The sequence below is a fragment of the Nyctereutes procyonoides genome, unplaced genomic scaffold (assembly GCF_905146905.1).
Source record: "Nyctereutes procyonoides isolate TBG_1078 unplaced genomic scaffold, NYPRO_anot_genome, whole genome shotgun sequence".
Classification (NCBI taxonomy): domain Eukaryota; kingdom Metazoa; phylum Chordata; class Mammalia; order Carnivora; family Canidae; genus Nyctereutes; species Nyctereutes procyonoides.
In genome coordinates this window covers 16,139,773-16,160,219 of record NW_026575145.1, presented here as the reverse complement: position 1 = coordinate 16,160,219, position 20,447 = coordinate 16,139,773, and the positions used below count along the sequence as shown (strand labels likewise).

The window sequence follows — 20,447 nt, the reverse complement described above, 5'->3', positions numbered from 1 at the left end:
TCTAAGTAAATATTACATGCTGATTAAATGTAATGTGGTATCCTGGATAGGATCCTGGAATGGAAAATGGACATTAGGTAAAAACTAAGGAAATCTGAATAAAGTATGGGCTCTAATTTTTTTAATAATAAATTTATTTTTTATTGGTGTTCAATTTACCAACATACAAAATAACACCCAGTGCTCATCCCGTCAAGTGCCCCCCTCAGTGCCCGTCACCCATTCACCCCCACCCCCCGCCCTCCTCCCCTTCCACCACCCCTAGTTCGTTTCCCAGAGTTAGGAGTCTTTATGTTCTGTCTCCCTTTCTGATATTTCCCACACATTTCTTCTCCCTTCCCTTATATTCATATGGGCTCTAATTAATTATAATGTGTCAGTATTGGTTCATTAACTGTGAGAACTATACCTACTAACATAAGATGTTACTAATAGGGAAAACTGGGCATGAGCTAATAGGAACTCTCTGTATTACTGATTTTTCTGTAAACCTAAAACTGTTCTAAAATAAAAAGATTTTAAAAATCAGTACCAGGAGGGCGGCAGCTGGTTGGTCTGTAGAGCATGTGACTCTTGATCTTAGAAGTGAGAGATCAAGCCCCACACTGGGCATGAAGCCTACTTTAAAAAGTAATAATGAAATATAAATAAATAAATATCACTACAAGGGAGCAAGTGGTAAGAAAGAATGTGATTGATTCATTCATTCAACAAACATTTCTTGAGTACCCGTTATGTGCTAGATACTGTATTGGAACTAGGGGGACAGCAATCAAAGAGAGATCAAAGAGAGAAACATCCCTGATCTTGAGAAACTTACGTAGGAATTATACTGGACCTTATAGAATGAATTTATGTCCCCTGTCACAGCTTTCCTTGCTCAGCGGGGAAGTCTCAGTGACATTCCAGTGGCCAATGTGACCTCTATTACATCTTGTTAAATAGGAGCACATGTGGCCAGTCCATAGTTTAGCAGAGAGAGATGAATAGAAAGAGAACTTACATTAGAAAGGTGGGTCCTGGGACAGCTGAAGGACAACTGAGAGCCAGCTGGCACAGTCAGTGTTTCCTAAGGCCTCCTAAATCCCAGAAAAATGGCATAGCCCTTGAAGCCAATATACACCCGGGGAACATTTGCCCAATCACAGAAAGTAGGCAGTGGAAAGTTCTTTCCAATCACTTGGTCTAATCCCCTTCACTTTATAGGAAAAGGAAACTGAATTCAGAAAAAGAAAGTGATTTTTAGTGGTCATAGGGCTATTTCTGAATCAACTTTTTTTTTCCTCCAAATTTTCGTTTAAATTCCAGTTAGTTAACATACAGTGTAATATTAGTTTCAGGTGTAGAATTTACTGTGAATCAACTCTTTGATTATTATTCCTCAGAAGCTGTAGATATTTATTACATTGCTAGAAGTCATCAAAGCCAAAAGGCTAGATGTACATACTTGTTTAGTATTAGACGCGAACAAAAAACAATAAGGAAAACTAGATCTAGAAAAATCATCCATGTGGTACAATAACACAGATGATGGGAGTTTTCAAGCTGATTGTGGTCTATAACCACATAGACCATGGGATGCTGCAGGACAGACGTACACTTCCCTAAAGGGAACAAATTCACTTTAAGGTCAGTGTAACTGACACAAAACCAAGTTACTATGTATTGCATTAGCTAAGTAAGTTTACAAGGGAAATAAGCCAGTATGGGGTGGGACAGAACTGATACTCCTTTTTTAAAGATAAAAATTAAAGATCAAAAACAAAAGTATAAAAACTTCCAGTTAACCCTAGATTCATACTTAGGTAAAAAGAGAGCAGAGAGGGGACCGGTAAATTAAGAGTTTATCCATATAGGTAATGAGCCAAATTTAATCAGATAAACATACTATTTTTGGGAAACTCTTTTGAGCTGTCAGCAGCATCCTGAAGCCTGAAGATGCCACCTAGGGTTTTAGTTTTTGAGGTTGCTCACTCCCTTAATAAGTCCAGCCCATTCTGCACAAAGTTAGAAATGTGAACATGGACAGCATACTTGGAAAAAATTACTTTTGAAATTGAGTTTTCAAATCTTCTGTTAAGGATTGTTTTTAAACAAACTTCAGGCCAGAAGATGCTTCCATGTTTCATCCAGGAAACACAGTAGGCATATTTTTGATGGAATTTTAATGAAAGGATACTGCAAAAAAGAATGAGAAATTAGGGCAGCCCTGCTGGCTCAGCGGTTTAGCGCCGCCTTCAGTCCAGGGTGTGATCCTGGAGACCCGGAATCAAGTCCCCCGCGTTGGGCTCCCTGCATGGAGCCTGCTTCTCCCTCTGCCTGTGTCTCTGCCTCTCTCTCTCTCTTTCATGAATAAATAAATAAAATCTTAGAAAAAAAAAAAGAACATAAGTTAAAAAAAAAAGAATGAGAAACTAAAATTATTAGCTTAACTCTAACATGTAGCTAAGTATTATGTACACTGGGCAGCACATTAGAATCACCGCGGAGCTTTAAAAAGTTCTAATACCCTGGTCCCATCCCAGACCAATTACATAGTATCTCTGGGGTGGGACTCAGGCTTCATTACTTTTTAAAGCCCCCCAGGCGATTCCATTGTGCAGCGCAGTTAGGAATCCACTGCTCTGCAGAAACTTAGTCTAAATATTGAGTATCAAATAGCCTTAACTGAAGCAGGGCAAACTAACCAGGCATCTCAGGAGTACAATAACTGGAAATGTCACCCAACCGAATATAAAACTGTAATTTCTAATAATTAGACTTTTTAAGTCACACATACCCAGATTTCTTTGGCTTTCCCTCTCCAGATATTCCCAACACCGAGAAAACTACCTCTTAAGCTCAGATATTTTCCCCTCCTTACACTTAGCGTGAGCATGCGGTACAATGTAAGTGAGAATGAGAAATCTCATCCTCACTCCTTCACTCTCTCTGGTTGGCCTTTCAAACCAGAAAATAAGCGAAGAATAACCTCTCTTAAATGTTTCAAAACAAAATGATTAAAATTGTATCTTTGGGTAAACAACTATGAAACTCAATGAGGTATTTCCTTTATTCTTTAATAGACTCAGGGCCAAACATGGAAATAGCTGCATAGTTTTGAGTCTGCCAAATGGTTCAGTGAAATTACATCACAGGAGGGTTGTGCCCTGGAGGAGTTCTGAATAGCATGTGCCCCTCTGGCCACTTGGGCATCTGCCTGCTGAGCTGAGGAGTGGTAGCTTTTTTCCAGGATGTGAACTCTCCCTCATTATGTAGCATCATGACAATCTGCCCAGCCTAACTGGGAGGAGATCATCCAATGCTGATTGAGGACACTCAATAAACAATAATGAAAAAGACAATTTTAATAATCCTGAAGGCTTGAAATTTCTCCCAAGAAAAATAGCAAAGGAGGTGGCTAGATTACTGGGTTTCTAAGAAAAGGGCAACTCTCTACCATGGAAGAGATTAAATCTTTAAAGCAGCCATCAAAATAAGAATTAAAAAAAAAAACCCAAACCTCCCAGCCAACAAATGTGATTTAATTAGTCCCTTTCTGGGATCTCTGGGTGGCTCAGTGGTTGAGCATCTGCCTTTGGCCCAGGGTGTGATCCTGGAGTCCCAGGATTGAGTCCCACATCGGGCTCCTGCATGGAGCCTGCTTCTCCCTCTGCCTGTGTCTCTGTCCCTCTCTCTCTCTCTCTGTGTGTCTCTCATGAATAAATAAAATCTTTTTAAAAAATTAGTCTCTTTCCCTCCAGAAGACATTCAAATAGTAAGGGGAATGAAATCAGCACTCCGCAGTTGCCTGGTGCAAATACTGACTCATTGCAGATGGAGAAAATAGTTGTAAAGCCACTACAATATTTGGTTTCCAGGTGGTGGTGGTGTTTCTTTCCTAAAACAAAATGTGTGAGAATACTACTAAGCAATAAAAAGGAAGAACACACGCATGCTACAACATGGATAGACCTCAAAACCCATTATGCTCAGTAAAAGAAGCCATATTATTCCATTTATATAAAATGCCCACGGGGCACCTGGGTGGCTCAGTTGGTTAAGCAGCTGCCTTCCACTCAGTTCATGATCCCAAGGCTCTGGGTTTGAGCCCCACATCAGGCTCCCTCTAGCCTTCCCCTTGCTTGTTCTCTCTCAAAGAAATAAATAAAAATCATTTAAAAATACAGAAAATGTCCATAAAGGCAAATGTGTAGACAGGAAGCAAATCAGTGTTGCTTAGGGCTGAGGGTGGGGAAAGGGAATTGACTGTTAATGATGAGAAGGGATCCTTTTAGGAGAAATGGAAATGTTCTAAAACTGGATGGTGGAAATGGTTGCACAACTCTCTAAACTCGCGGGAAAACATGCCTTTTAAATTGAAAAGGGATGGATTTTACGGTATATACATTATTGGTTATTCTTTGGACCAAAGTAAAACGCTACTCTTTGGATTAAATAAAGCTGTTTGGAAACAAACAAACAAACCAAAACGGTATCTTGCCGCCTCCCCTGGGTCTGGAGGTGGTTCCTAGACTGCCCGGGAGGTCACTTGTCTGCACAGTCCCTGTGAATTCCGCTTTCTCCCATCTCCACCTGTTGAAGTTACCAGGACGAGCGAGGCCGCAGGACCAAATCTGAGGCTCCGCGCAGTCACCACAGACCACAGGCCTGGGAACCCGGAGAGGCAGCGCCGCAGGAGTCCTCGGCCCGGGGCGGACAGGGCCAGCGCGGCGAGCTCACCCGTTAGGCAACGGAGCCCCGCCGGGGGGGGGGGGGGGGGGGGGGAGCCGATCCCAGCAGAAACCAAGTCGGAAGGCTGGTCCCAGAGGCCGAAAGAACGGCCAATCAGGTGACGGGGTCTCTAAAGACACGGGGCACGCGTCTGCCAAACCCAGGGTGCTTTCACCGCAGGAGGGGGAACTGCGTTCCCACGGGGGCTCGAAGGTGGGGACTTCGCTCCCGAGGCCGCGTGGACCCGGCAGGTCTCCCGGGGCGCACGACCCTCTGCGCGGCCGGCGGCCCGCGCCAGCGCGGAGCCCGGGTCCCCCGACGGCCGCAGCTTCAGGGTCGGGAGCCGCGTGTGCGCCCGGGCCCCGCACCCGGTGAGGCTGGCCGCGCCGCTCCCCGCTGCTGCGACACCCGGCCGCCGCCGGGACGCCCCGCCCCTCCTCGCCGCCCCGCCCCGCCCCGCCCCCTCCTCGCCGCCCCGCCCCGCCCCTCCTCGCCGCCCCGCCCCCTCCCCGCGCGGAGCTCGTGCGCGCGGCGCCGCCTTTATAGCCGCGGCGGGGGCCGCGCTCTCCGCACTCGGGCGCAGCCGGGCGGAGCCGCCGACTCAGGTGCGCGGCCCTGGGCGTCCCGCTGCCTGCCCGAGGCTCTGCTCTGTCGTTCCAGCGGCTCTCGGCCGCGATCCGCTCCCCTGTCCCGGGCCGCGGTTGCACACCGATGCCGCGTGTGGCTCGACGTGCAGCCGGAGCGTCGCCTTCAGAGAGGCGCCCTCTCCCGGGCAGCGGCCTCCGAGGTCGCCTCTCCCGTCCGCCGCCCTGGGCTTCCGAGGGGGGCGGGGCCCCCAGGGGGAGGGCGAGCGCGGGGCGGCGGGGACGAGGGGCGCGCCGCGGGTCCCAGGAGCCTCCCTCGCATCCTCCGTGTCCCCCAGGCCCTCGCAGCCCCTCGACCATGTCGGCAGCCCGGATCCCGGTCCTCGGCCTCGGTGGGTACGCGCCCCTCCCGACCCGCTCCCGTCGCGCCGAGCGGGGTGGGGGCCGCAGCCAGCCCTCGCCTGTCCTCTCTCGCAGGGGTGTGTCTGCTGCTGCTGCTGCCGCTGCCGGAGCCTGCGGGCAGCGACGGAGCCGGTGAGTCGCGGGCTCCCGGGTCGGGCCGGCAGGGCTGGGTCCAAGCGGTGGGAGGGGCTGGGGGCGGCGGGCAGGAGCGCGCCCACGCCGAGCCCCTGGACCTTGGCGGCGGGGACCGCACCGGAGGGCGCCCCGCTCGGAGCCGCTGCCCGGCGCACACCCCGCCGTACCCGCAGCGCGTCTACGCCAGCTTGCCCCGGTCCCGCACGCGAGGGGGCCCCGGCATCCGATGGGGACGATCTTCCCAAGACGCGGAGGAGGAAGCGTCCCCGAATCCACGGTCACATCGCGGGAGGCACCTGGCACGCCGAGCATCGGCATCCAGATCAAGGCAGGGGAGTATTCTTGGGCCCACCGAGGGGCACACTAGCCCCTGGCTGTCCGCGGTGTCAGGGAGAAGCCCCCCGGAGCCGACTTCGGACCGACAGATTCGGAGCAGAGATAAGCGGGTTCAATTCGGATAGAAAGGCTTCACTTCGAAGAGACTAACGTCCTTGTTTCCTGTCCTGCAGGAGTTGGGCTGTGCGACCTGGGGCAAATTAACCCCAGGGTTTTAATTTATGCACCTGTAAAAGGGGTGCTTGAGCTACATGACCTTTTTTGTTTGTTTGTTTGTTTACATGACATTCTGTAAAGTGAAACATCTTTTTACTGGCTTCCTTAAATTAAGATATAATTTTAAGGCCCTGCATTTAGAGGAAAACTGGTATAAATGGTCCTCCAAAAGCAAAGGATGGGACCTTGAAAGTTTCGTGCGTGTCTATGAAAATGTTTTTCATTGGGGCACCTGTGTGGCTCAGTCAGTTAAATGTCCAACTCTTGATCTCAGCTCAGGTCTTCTTTTTGTTTTTTGTTTTTTTTAAATTTTATTTTATTCATGAGAGACACACAGAGAGAGGCAGAGACATAGACAAAGGGAGGCAGATGTTCAACTACTGAGCCACCCAGGTGTCCCTCAGCTCAGATCTTGATCTCAGGATGGTGAGTTCAAACCCTGCTTTGGGCTGCATGCCCAGTGTGGAGCGTACTTAAAAAAGAAAAAAAAAATGGAAAATGTTCCTCACAGGCTCAGCTCAGATTTAATATCTTTACCTTAGGCAACTGTGTCCAGTTTTTTTTTTTTCCAAATCCATTTATTAGTTCTTACTGTGCTGACAGCTGGCATCATTAATACTTTAACAAAACCACTTAAAATTAGCCAAATATCTAAGATAGTTACAGGTACAAAAGATATACAAGTTAAAACCATTTAAAAAGTAATATACCATAATCTGTATTTGACCATAACTCTATTGAGAAATGATTGTAAAATTAAAATCTTACAAAAACTGTACACCATATACGTTGAGTGATTTACATCTTAGAAAATAAAGGCAGTCTTTCATTGTTACACATTTAGTGTCTCTGGTGGTTTGAGGAGAGAAACACCATGATACTTTGAACTTTTATGCTTTTCTCTTATTGACCGTTGTGCATGCTGTGGTGCTCTGAGGTAGGTCTGGTGAAGGTCCATGAGACAAGGCTCATTATTACAATTGAGATTTTGTATTTCTAGAATGAATTAATAAATGGTGAATGACTAATATCATTTTCTAGTTCTATTTCTAATTATGTATTCCCAAACTGTTAAGAACTGAGAAAATTCTTCCAATAGGCTTTGTAGTGGTTGAGGACTAGATTAAATTGGACAACTGGTTTTTGGGTAGCTAAAATTTGGAATGGTGTGGAACCATACATACCTTAATATTCTTAAGAGGAAGTGTAGAAATTAGTAGGGAGATAAACCCCCAGTTCCCATCCCACTTTCCTCCCCTCAAAATCCTAAGAATGTCATTACATGCCTTCCTTTCTCTTCAGTTCCCATTCCTATCACATGCTTTACCCGAGGACTTGACATCAGGAAAGAGAAAGCAGATGTCCTTTGCCCAGGAGGCTGCTCTCTTGAGGAATTCTCTGTGTTTGGGAACATAGTGTATGCGTCTGTATCAAGCATATGTGGAGCAGCTGTCCACAGGTAAGCTGAAACATGCCAAAGAGGGAGAAATCCAAGTGTGATGATATCCTTTCCCTTTTTAGCCAAATGGACCTCCTCAGCTTCTTTCTTTTGATTCCAATATTGGCCATAGAACATAGATACATTTTTAAGGTTTTCGTGGGTATCCTTGAAGCACCGGCTATACAAAGGAAGCTTTCTGACTAAAGGCAAATTTTATGACTTCTTGATAGCTAGATCCATGTGATTTTAGAAATTCCTAATCATGCAATATATTAGTGTTTTTACTGTGTGCTGGACATTGTTTTAACTTCCATGACAACCCTACCATTGTACAGAGTAGGTACAATTTTATTCAATTTTATAGTTGAGGAAACTGAACTCAGGAGTGTTGACAACTATCTTGCCGCTGTTAGCGAGTGCCAGAGCTGGAACTGAAAGCCCAGGTGTGCTTCCAGAGCCCATATTCATCACCCACTCTGCTATCTTGCAAGACTTTTTTTTTTCTTCCAAAGATTTATTCATGAGAGACACACAGAGAGAGGCAGAGATACAGGCAGAGGAAGATGTAGACTCCCGGTGAGGAGCCTGATGTGGGACTTGATCCCAGGACCCCGGGATCAGGACCTGAGCCAAAGGCAGACACTCAACCACTGAGCCACCCAGGCGCCCAAGACTTTTATTTAAAATGAAGTCCAAGGACATAAAAGTACCTTAGAAAACTAAGAAAATTATTTGGTGCTATTAACTCTGAATCTCTGAGCTGTAGGGAACAGGATCCTACAGGTATGTTCCTATCAACATTTAAGAAGTTTGACAGCACAAAACTATTTTTCCCAGGCAGGTTTTGTACCTGTGCAAGCAAGTTTTTAAAAAGGCTGGCAGCATCCTTATATATCTTCCCTGATGAACTATTTTCTTGATTAATCAGAACATGGTTCTGTAAGTCAGTCAGGTACTCCTGAAAAAGCGTGGGTACACTATCAGTTGTTTTTCTGTGTTGCAGGGGAGTAATCAGCAACTCAGGGGGACCTGTGCGAATATACAGCCTACCAGGTCGAGAAAACTATTCCTCAGTAGTTGCCAATGGCATTCAGTCTCAGACACTTTCCAGATGGTCTGCTTCTTTCACAGTGACAAGTAGGTACAATTATATTATTCTTACTTTTGTGTAAATATTGCCTCACCACCCTCCAAAAAAAAAGTTTTATGCTTTTCTTAATCCAACCTCTTAGACTCTGATGGAAAAGCCTGCAATCAAGACTCAAAGGAATCAACTAAAGGTTACAGTCAGGGGACTGGACAGGCAAAGACTCAGTCAGTTAAGCATCTGACTCTTAATTTTAGCTCCAGTCCTGGTCTCAGGATCCTGAGTTCAAGCCCCATGTTGGGCTCCATGCTGGGTGTGGAGCCTACTTTAAAAAAGAAAGAAAGAAAAACAAACAAACTTGCATTGTCTGTAATCAGAATTCCCTGACTTTTACCACGTAACACTGAATCAAAAAACTGGTGAATGAAAATGAATGTGAATTCATTTTTGGTGATCCTTTTAAGATCTGATTTAATACATAAGAACCCATTTTGGTTCTTTGAAACGAGCATGAAGCAAGTACTCATGCAATTGCCATCACTCAATTATATTTATCATCGATTACATTTATCATCCTAGAGACCCCTAAATTAGATTCATTATGCTTTGATGGTAAAGAAAGAAGAGGAAAAAAATAGTCTTTTCTTTATTTTAACAGAAGGAAAAAGTGGTACCCAGGAAGCCACAGGACAAGCCGTGTCCACAGCACGTCCACCAACAGGTATGAAATATGGAAGTTATCTCCTTGCCATCTGGCACAGCATTTGGAAATTACAAATAAATTTATTGATAGCTTTCAAAAGGAAACTGATGTTATACACAAAACAGGGGTGCCTGGGTGGCTCAGTCAGCTAAGCATCTGACCTCATCTCAAGGTTCCCCCACCCCCCCCCACCCGCGTTGAGTTTGCACTCAGCAGAAAGCCTGCTTCTTCCTCTCCCTCTGCCCCTCCCCTGCTCATGTTCTCTCTCTCTCTCTTTCGCTTTCTCAAATAAGATTTTATTTATTTATTGAGAGAGAGAGAGAGAGAAGGAAGCAGACTCCCTGCTGAGCAGAGAGCCCAACATGCGGCTTGATCTGAGGATCTCCAGATCACGACCTGAGCCAAAGGCAGAGGTTTAAGTGACTGAACCACCCAGGTGCCCTCAAATAAAATCTTTAAAAAAAATTTTAAAGCCGACAAAACAAATATCTTAAGTTTACTAGTGTATTACATAGAGAAACATTTTATATTTCAAATTCCTTTCCTTTTTATATTTTCAGTTACAAACTCTGCTCCCAGACATTCTCTTGAAGTGCTATTTCTGTCTGAGTAGATAAATCCCATGCCTAGAAACTGAACAAAGTAAAACTGGAACCTCCTAGTTGCCATATGAAAAAAAGTAATTAGTGTGTGTCCATTTTAACATATAGCCAGGGATCTCCTTTACTAAGATTGTGGCAGTTTTAAAGTCAAATAAATTAGGAACATTAGAATCTAACTCTAGTTTCCAGTCCTGCCTCAACTGTGGGTTTGAGATGTGGACTTGGATAATCCACCAAGTCCTGGATTAGTGGCATATCAAATATATAGGCCTACAACAGTTCTGACTTGTTTCTTTGCTGGGACATTGCTTCCCCATCCAGAAAATTGTGAGAAAAAAATGTTTTTAGGAAATAAATTTTTTAAAAACAAGTATTTTAAAGAATGATACTCCTTTGTCATTAGCTTTTCCCCATGTGGACTTCTTGCTATGAAACTGTCTTCCTTTTACTAATGCCAAGGGCTTCCTTTGTTTCAGGTAAACGACTGAAGAAAACACCTGAGAAGAAAACTGGCAATAAAGGTAAGAGTCCATATATCCATTGAGGAAAATAACATTCTCTCCCCTTTCCTCCCTCCTCTTGTAACTGCTAACAAAAAAACTTGTTTGGGTATTTACAGACTGTAAAGCAGACATTGCATTTCTGATTGATGGAAGTTTCAATATTGGGCAGCGCCGATTTAATCTACAGAAGAATTTTGTTGGCAAAGTGGCTCTAATGTTGGGAATTGGAACAGAAGGACCACATGTGGGCCTTGTTCAAGCCAGGTACCAATCTTATTTAAAGTGGGTGGAGACTTGATGATAAATGATCAATCCTTTTAGTGGATACATGCATTTTAGTTCAATTAACACATTGACATAGTTCAATTAACAACTGAGTTGTGGACAGTCTGAGTTCCCATACTATAAATAAAGGATTTAAGATTGCCTAAGCAGACTAGGTAAGTCTAAGTCCTTCCTTTCTGGAATAAAAAGATTGAGAATTATATGCTATTTGAGGACCAGAAGGTAGACTAAAAGGTTTTGTTGCTCATACTAATTACCTCTGTACATACACTCTGCTCAATTCCCAATTCCTTTTTGCCAAAAAAAGTAATAGGTCTATTCCTCCTCCCTATTCTGTCATTCTTTTAGACATTTCCCATAGTTCCTTGGAGATCTGAAGCTCAACCTCTTAAATTTTATTCATTTAAAAATAATGCTGATGGCTTTTAGGATTATAATATGCTCACTCTAGAAAGCTTGAAAAACATGTAGAGCACAAGAAAGAAAACCAATTTCCCAAATATGCCCCTCAGAGATAATCACTATAAAATATTTTATGACCCCCTTTATTTTAAAAAATATTCACTTATTTGAGAGAGAGAGAGAGAATGACTGGAGAGAAGGGTGTAGGGAGAGGGAGAAGCAGACTCCCCACTAAGCAGGGAGACTGACATGGGGCTCAATTCCAAGACCCTAGGATCATGACTTGAGCTGAAGGCAGACTCTTAAGCCACTGATTAATCTTTTGTACCTGTGTGTATAATTGAAGTATAGTTGACGCCCAATGTTACATTAGATTCAGGTGTACAGCATAGTGATTCAACATTTCTATATGTTACTCTATGCTTACTGTAAGTGTAGCTACCATTTGTCTCCATAGGATGCTATTACATGCAAATGACTACATTCTTTATGCTGTATATTTTATTTCACAGCTGGAAACCTGCAACTCCCACTCTTCCTCACCCATTTTGCCTATCCCCTACCCTTCTACATGTGTATTGCTTTTTCAAAAGCTCCAACTAAAAAAATATCTCATGTCCTATTTTTTCATCCCTTAGTATTTTGAGCATTTTACCAGATGACAACTACTTTTCAAAAAATGATGTTTGGGGTGCCTGGGTGTCTCAGTCAGTTAAGCATCTGACTCTTGATTTCAGCTCAGGTCATGATCTCAGGGTTGTGAGATCCAGCCCCATGTGGGCCCCGTGCTGGGTGTGGAGCCTACTTAAGATTCTCTCTCTCCCTGTCCCACCTCCCCTACCCAACTACTCACCCCTGCTCATGCACACACTCTTAAAAAAAAGTTTTATAATGTTCCTTTGCATGATTATTTGCTTAACCATTGTTTTTTTAACCATTACGTATTACATTGTGATTAACATCCTTATGTCATCCTTGTGCCATCTTTGATTAGTTCATTAGACTAGATTCCTAAAAGTGAGATTTGTATCAAAAGGTTCTGACATTTTTAAGACTTCTGATACAAAGTTAAATTGCTTTCTAGAAAGCTGATCCAGTTTAAACTGCTATCAGCAGTGTGTGAGTGTAACACCAGTACAACAAATATTAATGTCTATTTCATTTGTTATTTTTTACAACTGGTTCTTAATTTAGATAAATTTTTTTGGTATGAGAATTTAACTTTGTTTTCTACATAATTTAACCATTTTCCCACACCTTTAAAACAAATGAGCTTCTTATTCCATTGATTTATCAATTTTATTTTATTTTATTTTTTTGATTTATCAATTTTATATACAAGTTTAGGCAAGTCAGTTTCCTTGATCTATAAGCCAATTTTACATATTTTCTACAATGCTTTGATAATTGTAGCTTTAGTGTTCATTTTAACATCCCAGGGGGCAAATTCCCCTCAGTACCTTTCTTCTTAATTTTTTTCCCTTGCACTTTGTATCCAATTCTTTTTCAAAACGAAAGCTACACTATCTTGTAGTCTCAAAGACAAGCTTCTCTATAAACTTCTTGGCTTATAGTTTTCATATTTTAGGAAGAACACCAAAATAAACTATATCAAGAGTTTATATTTAGGCAGAAAAACAGAACATATCATTAAGGATGCAAAAACAAGACTAAATCTCATCCACAATTTAGATAGTTGAAAAGTGACCATTAAAATGAAAAGGTTGGGCAGCCTCAGTGGCGCCAGCAGTTTAGCACCACCTGCAGCCCAGGGCGTGATCCTGGAGACCCTTGATCAAGTCCCACATTGGGCTCTCTGCATGGGGCCTGCTTCTCCCTCTGCCTCTCATTCTCTCTCTGTGTTTCTATGAATAAATAAATGAAATCTTTAAAAAAAATAAAAAAATAAAAATAAAATGAAAAGGTTATCAACCCATAATATCTGATTTTGTGACCTAGCATTCCACCAGATATACAGAAATACAACCAGTGCTATACTTGTCCCTCAAAATTCTTGACTTAGTGGCAACTGATAATACTGAGATCTTAAAATGTTGCACTTAATGAAATACTGACTTATCTAAAAACTAAAAACTAAACAACAAATGGTGCTTTAACTGTTTTTACTCAGCATGGTCTCTAAGGAACAGAGCAGTGATAAAAATGAGCTGAAATCCTTTTACTATTAAATATGGAAAATCCCTGGGGCACCTGGGTAGCTCAGTGGTTGAGCATCTGCCTTTGGCTCTGGTCGTGATCCTGGGGTCCTGGAATCGAGTCCCACATCAGGCTCCCCTGCTTCTCTCTGTGCCTCTCTCTCTGTGTCTCTGATGACTAAATAAAATCCAAAATAAAGTCCCAGATCTTATAATATACATTAGGATGTCAATATCATTATAACAGAAATATTGTAATACTTCACAATTTTCTTGTACCTTCTCAGTTTTAAAATGTTAATCCCAGTGTCCTTGACATTGCCTCTCTTCTGACCAGAAACCTGATTATTTTATAGACAGACACTGTTGAGTACTTCCAGAGTCTCGCACTGGAACAGACCTAGCCTCACACCCAGCCTCCTTCCAACTCTCTGCTGCCCAACTCTGCAGATTTCCATGAAGTGGTGCTCTGGGCCAGGCCTATTTTCAGGGGCACCATATAGTTTAGGCATGGACTCTGGAACCAGACAAACCTGAATATGAAGTGCAGCTATGTTTTGTTGGACAAGTTACCTAAATATTCTGAGCCTCAGTTTCGTCATTTATGTAGTAAGGATAATAGTTTCTGCCTTGTGAAGTTATAATGAAATGATATATGTAATATGTATTTAGCATATTACCCAGAATAAAATAAACCAAGGTAGCAAAGGTTTTTGGTACATTTCTGCAAGAGGCCTTAAAATTCAAATGAGGAGGCAATACCTTAATTGACTGTATACTACAGAATTAAGAAAGAAACTTAGGCATTGTCTGATTTAAAGACTTTTTTTCTAAGGTATATAATGTTGCTTGTTTTACCTTTCCAGTTCTCCCTAGGTAACATTTTTTCATTTTTCCACTTAGTGAACATCCCAAAATAGAATTTTACTTGAAAAACTTTACATCACCCAAAGATGTTTTGTTTGCCATAAAGGAAGTGGGTTTCAGAGGGGGTAATTCCAATACAGGTAAGTAGACTTTGGCATCTGGGATGTAATAGAGGAGAGGATTATGAGTGATCATACATGCAGAACAGCATTAGGCTATTTTATATAAGCAGATGTGAAACTCTTCCTCCTGACACTGAAATCTTGACTAGGTTTGTACTTGATCATCTAAGATACTCAATTTATAATGGAAAATATACCAAAGTGCTCATTAATAGTGCTGTTTAAAACACAAAAAAAGAATTGTGCTTTATTATCCTTATATTGGGTAGGACAGATAGCCGCTTTAGAGAAGGCCCTGTTCAGCATGTTAAAAAGAAGCAAAGATCAACAGACTGATTTAACAAATGCAGAAAGAGCTAGAGTAGCACTATAGACCCTCTGAAGGGACATTTCTTGTTCTGAGTCTTTAGTGGTACTAGTCAGTCACTAAGGGGATAGATAGCAAAAGTACAGTAGTGGGAGTCAGTTGTGTTTCTGACTGATGATTGATGTATGGTAAGGAAACATAAGGCTTCTGGGAGGTGATGGGGGAAGTAATGTGGGTTGTGAAGCCAAGAAAAAAAAAAAAAGCCTGATGGATAAACTTTCCCATCTATTAGAGAACTAAGTTCTATGTAAGTTAAATTCTTAAACTTTTGGTAGCTTCAAGTTGGTACGGGGAAATAGAGATATCATTTGAGCAGTGGTGCTGTTCCAGCTTACTTCTTTTTCAAACCTAGGAAAAGCCTTGAAGCATACTGCCCAGAAATTCTTCACAGCCGACACTGGAGTAAGAAGAGGGATCCCCAAAGTGGTGGTGGTATTTATTGATGGCTGGCCTTCTGATGACATTGAGGAAGCAGGCATCGTGGCCAGAGAATTCGGTGTCAATGTATTTATAGTTTCTGTGGCCAAGCCTATCCCTGAGGAGCTGGGGATGGTTCAGGATGTTGCATTTATTGACAAGGTAAGGAGGTGAAGGTGTCTTATGTTACAGTAGTGATTTAGTTTTGGGCCTCAAGGCATAGTGCTGACTGGCCCTTACCTGGATTAACTTTGAACAGTCAAGATAGAAACATTTAAAAAAAAACTATAAAAACATTCTATAGGGGGATCCCTGGGTGGCGCAGTGGTTTGGCACCTGCCTTTGGCCCAGGGCGCGATCCTGGAGACCCGGGATCGAATCCCACGTCGGGCTCATGGTGCATGGAGCCTGCTTCTCCCTCTGCCTATGTCTCTGCCTCTCTCTCTCTCACTGTGTGCCTATCATAAATAAATAAAAATTAAAAAAAAAAACATTCTATAATTTTTAAGAAGAAATAATTTTATGTCTCACCCATAGGCTGTCTGTCGGAATAATGGCTTCTTCTCTTACCACATGCCTAATTGGTTTGGCACCACAAAATATGTAAAGCCTCTGGTACAGAAACTCTGCAGTCATGAGCAAATGATGTGCAGCAAGACCTGTTACAACTCAGTGAACATTGCCTTTCTAATTGATGGCTCTAGCAGTGTTGGAGACAGTAATTTTCGCCTCATGCTTGAATTTGTTTCCAACATAGCCAAGACTTTTGAAATCTCAGACATTGGTGCCAAGATAGCTGCTGTACAGTTCACCTATGATCAGCGCACAGAATTCAGTTTCACTGATTATAGCACCAAAGAGAATGTCCTAGCTGTTATCAGAAACATTCGCTACATGAGTGGTGGAACAGCTACAGGTGATGCCATCTCCTTCACGGTTAGAAATGTGTTTGGTCCCGTGAGGGATAGCCCCAACAAGAACTTCCTGGTAATTGTCACAGATGGACAGTCCTATGATGATGTTCGAGGTCCTGCTGCTGCTGCACATGATGCAGGTAAGGTTCTTGTCCTTTGGGTAGGGAATGGAGGGGTTCTGTAAGTTTTGTAAATATAAACTTAGGCATTTATTTTATTGAACAAACACATTATGGTATTGTTCAAAGAGCTTTACCCAGTATTAGCTGACTTAATTGTCAAACCAGCCCTATGAATCTCATTATATGGACAAAGAAACATATTTCCTCAAAATCACATAGCTAGCAAGTGGTGAGGCCAGTATTCAAACCCAGGCAGTCTGTATTATTGGGAGAATTGCCATGAGAATCATGTCATATGTCAAGGAAACATGTTACAAGTGCTTATGTTTGGCTCAAACTTGGAATATGTCCCCCCCAAAATCACAGTTTATCATAATTTACCATGAATCTATTTGATAATTAATCCTTTTTTTAGTAGTTTTGAGTCTGGCATGAATTTTCTTAGATGATAAGGTCACCAGTAGACTTTAATTCTATTCCATCTAAATTTCCTTTTTACTTTTTCTTCTTGCGATAATAAAAACACACTCTGCTGTTGTAAAAGGGTATAAAGAGGTCTTCTTTCTCCCTTACCCCAACCTTAATATTACTTTTGGCAAAGCCCACTTGTTCCTGAAAATATTAGCATAATGTGTTGCTGAGATCAAATAGGGCAACAAAAAGCTAGCATTCCCTTTCCGGGGATGAAACTGAGTGATTGCAGTCCAGTAATACCTAAAAAGCAAAACGCTAACTTGGGAGAGGGGAATTAGCAACCTTGCATTTTTCTATACTCCTACATACGTTCTTTTCCCTATTTAGTTCCCAATGACTTCACCTTTTTCCTTTGATACTTATTAGCACGTTTTAATGCACTTATGTACTTCTTTTTTTCAATTATGTACTTTTATATTGGTGGAATACTGTCATTTAGTGGGTAGAGAACTGTTACATGCCATTTAAGACATCAGCAGCTAATCCAGATCAAAGACCTGTTTGCTATCATTCTTAAAAATGTAGCTTACAGGAGCACCTGGGTAGCTCAGTCGGTTAAGTCTGCAACTCTTGTTTTCGGCTCAGGTCATGATCTCAGTTATAGGACCAAGCCCCACAAGGGGCTGCGCGTTCCATGGGGAGTCTGCTTGAGGGTTTTTCTCCCTCTGCCCTTCTCTCCATTTGTGCATACACTGTGTCACTCGCTCTTGTAAATTCTTAAAAATATAATTACTTAACTAATTTATGGTTAGCAGGCTTAGATTTACACTGAATTAAATGAACTAGATTAACTCAAATATATCTTCCCTATGTAATTAGTTGAACTTCAGAGGGTTGGGGCACACCATTTTCATGAAAATTATCCTTTAGTGATCATGAGGTCAAAGTTAACAAAAGCCAGAATACAAGATAGGCTTACAGAGCTAGGCCCTAACTTTTTTTTTTTAAAGTTAATGAGCTAATGATTCTGAGCTTGAATTCAATCTACAAGTAAGGAAAACTGTGGGGAGAACTTTACTTCTGTTAGGGTAGAGGAGTATTGACTGGGGGTGATAAACCAGAAATTGTTTCAAGGAGCTTTTATATAAACTAAACCTGATTTATATCTTAAATATTCACAACTCTGAGCACTGAATACCACTAGAAGGGGGGTGAAGTCTTAAATAGAAGAGAAACACTCTATAGGGAATTTCACCCAAAAGAAAAGATGGTAGGGTACATGAAGAATCTGCTAAAAAAACTACCACACTTGGGATGACAAACCAATGCTTGTTATCACCCTAACCAAATCGTAGTCGAGTAAAAGCCTTCTTTCTATATAGCACATGGGAACGCAGATGTTATGCCTCAGTGTGTAACTAGGATAAATTATTCCAGCTTCACCTTTCTCTTTGACTGCTTTTATCACTAGATTTTTGCTTTGGGATTAGGGGTTAGACACTGACTGACTACTGGCAAATTTGCCAATGTAACCTACACATCCAAATGGAAGGTTCTCATTATTCACCGAAGCCTAGTTGCCATCCCTGACAATGCAATAGCCTTAGAAAACTTCCATTTATGTATCCCAAATTTTGTGCCATTCTTTCATGCAGTTACATTGTCTATAACTCCAGTAAAATGATTAACTGGAGTGAGGACAGGTAGCCCATTCTCAGGCCAATCTAAGGAAGTTTTCACCATTTCACTAAGAATGTTATTGTAGTTTATTTAGGAGACACAGAGAGAGGCAGACACAGGCAGAGGGAGAAGCAGGCTCCCTCTGGGGAGCCCAATGCGGGACTCTATCCCAGGACCCTGGGATCATGACCTGAGCCAAAGGTAGACACTCAACTACTGAGTCACCCAGGTGCCCCTATTGTAGTTTTAATTTTTTTAAAAATTTTATTTATTCATGAGAGGCTTCCTTCCTTCCATGAAGGAAGCCCGACGTGGGACTCGATCCTGGGTCTCCAGGATCACACCCTGGGCTGCAGATGGCGCTAAGCCGCTGAGCCACCCGGGCTGCCCATGTAGTTATTTATTATTTTATTATTATTTTTTTGTAGGTTTTTTTTTTTTAAAGATGTTTTTCAGGGTATCAAAAATTTGCCAGTGATCATGTGATTCATCTGTTAATATGGTAAATTATACTGGTGGCAAAGCTTGTTTTTGACCCAACTGCTTAGCCATTCTCATCTCAATGACTGTTAAAGCCTACCTAACCACTTGGTGGAGATTGTTTTTTGGACATTACAGAGTTTCCTCTACCATTATGAACTAATTCATGAAAAATATTTACACCTGATTTTATATATAAGCTGGAACTTGATTTTACTTCACTTAAAAATATTTTCATTGTAGGTATCACCATCTTCTCTGTTGGTGTGGCTTGGGCACCTTTGGATGACCTGAAAGATATGGCCTCTAAACCAAAGGAGTCACATGCTTTCTTCACAAGGGAATTCACAGGATTAGAACCAATTGTTTCTGATGTCATCAGAGGCATTTGTAGAGATTTCTTGGAATCCCAGCAATAATGGTGACAATTTGGCAACTGAAAGAAAAAGTGCAAGAAGATAGAAAATGTCATTTTCTCATAATACCAAAATACTATATAGCATACTAGGATCAGATGCAAAACTCTTATATTAAAAATGCCAACAGCTATTTCAAGCAAATAAGCATTCATTTAAAGCTACAACCTTCTGACAATTTAGAATTGTTAAACACTGCCAAGGCTTCATAATCATGACCCTTAGAAACTCAGGAAAGAGGAGATATCATGCATCTAAATCTTAATAATTCTAAAATGCAAATTAAATGTAGAGATGCAAATTCCATAGTTCAATAAGACTATGATGCTCAGAACAAAAGCAACATTCCTTCTCTAATCATTCTGTATTAAATAAGAAAAATTAAATAGTTCTTTAATTCAGTTTAAATGTTAAGTATTTTGCCCCAATAGATGTCTTAAAACATTGTTACTTAATATATTAAAGTTATAATTATGAAGTGGAAGGGAATTAAGAATCATTTCCTTTGTAGTGTATTTTCATAGTAGCATAACATATATCACACTGAACAAGATAACAGGAATGCTTGGTATTTTTCTATTTATAGCCTTAATTTTATATGTGTATAGATATATTTGGCTTATACTCTAAAAGTCATCCATGTGCTGAAAAGAAAGCTAAGTTGGTAAATTTTTACTTACTACTTGTAAACATCTGGCTCTGAGGAAAAACATTAAAGGTAGAACTGCAGGAAAAAATATTATAGTCTGACTTATTTAAGCAATAAAACTGTTAGTGACTATTATTCTAAGCTGCTTTACTTTTATTATTCCAAGTATCTATTGCTGGGACATGTGAAAAATCCTGTATTCACTATTTAATGCAGAAAGACCAATTCTGAAATTTTTCTTAAATTTATTCAATTACTTATTGAATGTGTACTGTTCTAGGCATTCTACACAGCCACGACTAAGTTAGACAGCAGGAGATGCTTTTGGTTAGTTCAACAAAAATGTTCTTTAATTAATATTATTTAACATTATTAAATATGCTTGTTGGTTCTTGAAAAGTGAACTCCCTTAATATAACTATTGTTACCTCACC

At 41.6% G+C, this 20,447-nt stretch overlaps 1 protein-coding gene across 2 annotated transcripts; it reads left to right on the top strand.

Annotated features, from left to right (window-relative positions):
• The first annotated feature begins 5,278 nt into the window (after positions 1–5,278).
• COCH (cochlin) lies at positions 5,279–20,148 on the top strand. 2 transcript variants are annotated; one of them, XM_055309224.1, is made up of 12 exons: positions 5,279–5,318; positions 5,636–5,689; positions 5,775–5,831; positions 7,689–7,845; positions 8,831–8,964; positions 9,573–9,635; positions 10,696–10,740; positions 10,839–10,986; positions 14,469–14,572; positions 15,274–15,500; positions 15,876–16,392; positions 19,192–20,148. In XM_055309224.1, the coding sequence occupies exons 2-12, from the start codon at positions 5,656–5,658 to the stop codon at positions 19,365–19,367; spliced, it is 1,662 nt and encodes a 553-aa protein (XP_055165199.1). In that variant the 5' UTR covers positions 5,279–5,318; positions 5,636–5,655; the 3' UTR covers positions 19,368–20,148. The 2 variants fall into 2 exon arrangements, with proteins under 2 accessions (XP_055165199.1, XP_055165198.1); XM_055309223.1 differs by lacking the exon at positions 5,279–5,318 and having other exon boundaries at positions 5,333–5,689.
• The last annotated feature ends 299 nt before the right edge of the window (positions 20,149–20,447 follow it).